Genomic DNA, 3,382 nt, shown 5'->3' on the forward strand with positions numbered 1-3,382 from the left:
AAATATAGTTTAAAAAAACTAAAAAAACACGCTTTTAAAGCACATCGAAATAAAAAGATATTTTTTGAGATAGTGTGCCATATTTTTCGTATATTGAGCGCCCGACACTATTATCACAATAATACTAGTATTTTTTGTTCATAATTATTTTCAACTTATTTTATAAATTATTTTTAACTTTTTAGTTCAATGTGCCTTAAACGCGTGTTTTTTTAGTTTTTTTAAACTATATTTATTATTGATAATTTTGATCGGTGTAACCGATCTGCCAGTGTTATTGTTGTTACTGTTATTCATTATTATCTATAGCGAACATGAGTGAAGGTGTACTACTATAAAAATTATCAAGGCCGCCTGCGGCAACAGCCGTGATGACTCGAAGTGTTAGCATAGATCGCCGATAACGAGTAGGTACGAAAAATTTATATTATATCAATTGTTGCACTAGGAATAATATTGCTAATAACCACTAACGCGTGTTTACTGCATTACCGAGCATTGTTACAGTTATCTAATTAAAATTAATAGCTAACTGAGAGAGAACTTTTAATAGGTGTAGGATCATTGTGCAGGCACGCGGTATACTTTGTATTATGAATGATGTCATTAAAATAAATTAAAAACTTGTTAGACATCCAAAATATCAAATTTATTTCTTTATTATAATTCAAAACCCGAGCTCTCACTTTTTATTTATTTAATTAAGCCGTACAGCAAGTTTTTGGTATCATTCTTGTGATACAAAAAAAGCGGCAACAATTCTATTTAAAAAAAACTATTATAATACCACACATGTTTTATCATAAATATTAGTCATATTATTTCTAAATGCATTACAGATTAAATACGTGTCATTTATTATTTTGTCGAATTATATTTTGTTCAGAAAATTTCACTCATAATAAGTATTAATTATTTTTCAAATGTTTTTATTAAAACTAGTCAAGTTAATTTTTTTATTATTTTATGCTATTTTATATATAAAAGCAGACAATTCTACAATACAATTTGATATGGTAAATAAGTTACTAAAATATCCTGGATGGAAAAATTTAATCGATTTGAACTTTATAAAATATTATAATAGAATATATATTCTTAGATTTCTGCTTGAAGCACCTATAATGCCTTCTAAATGTGATCAGAAGATACGAGCCTTGACTGTATATCTTGGATGCACATATACAAAAGTTTTATATAATCTTTTTTTTGTTATTAACAGAATCTTAAAAAAATGTGAAAAAAAAATTAAACAAAAAAATGAATTAATAAATGGATGCATTTGTACTGAAGAACTCATAAACATAATATCCACATTAATTGTTCCAATGTCAATATTGATGAAAAGTGCCATAGATGGAGTTGATTTATTACATAACAAACCATGGGTTATTCTTAATGAACATCGCCGATATTACTATATGATAAGTCCTTTATTAGAAGAAATAGGAAATATCCTTGATGAATTAGACAAACGTACTCTATCACGTGATCATATATCTACATACTCTTGGGCATTAGATACTATGGATAATTTTTTTAAAAGAATATTTATAAATCTAAACAAAGAATCAGTGCTTTATTGTGATTTTGTACCTTATAGTACAAATTATTTATGGAAAGAATGGCTTCAAGAATATAAAGCCATTATTGAGAAGGGCATAAAATCTGTATTTTTCAAATTCTTAACTGGAAAATTTAATGATTACATCAAGACAGTAATTACAGAAAAGTATTTTGAACTGGGATTTAAATTTGATTCAATTACAGAAGAAACGTTTATACCAACATCAGAGGAACCAATTGAACCAGGCATTTAAAGTGAAAAAATATAAATTAAAATATAAAATCATAATCCTATAAATTTATTTATTAAAAAGCAGTACAAATAGAAAATTATATAATTCTCTTTGTTCTACATTCATGTTTTGTAATTTATTACATTTACATTATAACTTAGTAAATCTATTAAAACATAATTATGAATCGTGAATCAATAATTATTTATTGTAAATTTTGATATTTCTCAACAATTTATTGTTAATAGTAGTTATATGTAAATTGTAAAAAACAAAAAAGAAGAGGAAGAGGAAAGCACAGGAACGCGGACGTTTGTAGTAAACAAATAGAAAAGAAAAAGATTAGTAGTATAATGGGAAGGGAAAATATTGGCTGTGATGGTAGTATAGTATAAAGAAAGTAAGAATGGCTATAGGTATTGGGCAGCGACAATAATAGAATGAAATAGAAAACGATCTCGGGTTACGTATGCCTACAGAAGCACGTTTGATATATACGAGTAAAGATGAAATACCAACGAAACGTTACTATTTAGCTCCCGCACAAATATATATACACAAATTTATATAAGTCCTGAGCAGTGGTGTAGTCCTAAAAATGTTTATGGGTATACGCCTATATTATGAATAGAGAATAACGCGGGGGGCTCCACTCCCCACACCACAAATTTCACTTTATATTTTCTACTTACAATATTTCACAATTATTTTGTTAAACTTTATACATTATCAACAGTGATATAGTCGTAATTTGATCAATGGATAAGTTAAAAACCTAAATGAGGAAACGTGGGGAATTTCACCCCCACACTACTATTCAAAGGCCTTAACTAGAACATAGTTTTGGAGGACGAAATACAAATATTGTGATGTTTTAACCCAACCTAACCCTCCCAGATACGGTCTTGCTCTTTTCAACTTCCAAACTATTACTCGAATATTTTTACTGACACTTCTAAGATCTTACATAAATTAAATTTCATAGTCATATAATCGATAAGTGTATTATTAGATACTGTTGTATTTTTTATAAATAAACTTTATGTAGTAATAAAATAATCTTACAATCATTGTTTTCAAATCGTTAAAACATAAATGAAATAGACATGAATAGGTACGTGTTAGCACTATCCTAATTCATTATAGGTAATATATTAAATATTAGATTAAAGTTTCATTTTCTTTGAAATTATGTTGTTTAGTTAAGAAAATATTGATCAAATAATTGAAAAAAATTTAAAGTAGTAAAAAACTTATGAAAAAATTAATATAAGAGAATTATAAAATGTTCCATAAATTGATTTTTTCTTCATTTTGTTTTACCGGTGCCACTTTTCGAGATTTATTGTCATTTGCTGATCTATGATCTATAACTTTTTACAGTTTTGAAACAAAAACAGTGTTGGATTCCATATTGCAACTGGTGGTCCACAAATGTTTATAAACATTAAGCTGGAAATGTTCGTTCACAAATAATATGAATCTAAGATCTGAACATATAAGATTAATTTGACTGAATCCTCTTTCACATTCCACAGTAGAAACGGGCAATGTTTTTATCAAAATGTCAAACTCTTTCAACT

At 27.1% G+C, this 3,382-nt stretch overlaps 1 protein-coding gene across 1 annotated transcript; it reads left to right on the plus strand.

Annotated features, from left to right (window-relative positions):
• The first annotated feature begins 891 nt into the window (after nucleotides 1–891).
• On the plus strand, nucleotides 892–2,782 carry LOC126908648 (uncharacterized). The gene is made up of 2 exons (XM_050690913.1): nucleotides 892–1,016; nucleotides 1,103–2,782. Exon 2 carries the CDS (start codon nucleotides 1,125–1,127, stop codon nucleotides 1,818–1,820), a length of 696 nt encoding a protein of 231 aa, XP_050546870.1. The 5' UTR covers nucleotides 892–1,016; nucleotides 1,103–1,124; the 3' UTR covers nucleotides 1,821–2,782.
• The last annotated feature ends 600 nt before the right edge of the window (nucleotides 2,783–3,382 follow it).

The sequence above is a fragment of the Daktulosphaira vitifoliae genome, unplaced genomic scaffold, assembly GCF_025091365.1.
Source record: "Daktulosphaira vitifoliae isolate Bord-2020 unplaced genomic scaffold, ASM2509136v1 Scaffold_5, whole genome shotgun sequence".
Taxonomy (NCBI): domain Eukaryota; kingdom Metazoa; phylum Arthropoda; class Insecta; order Hemiptera; family Phylloxeridae; genus Daktulosphaira; species Daktulosphaira vitifoliae.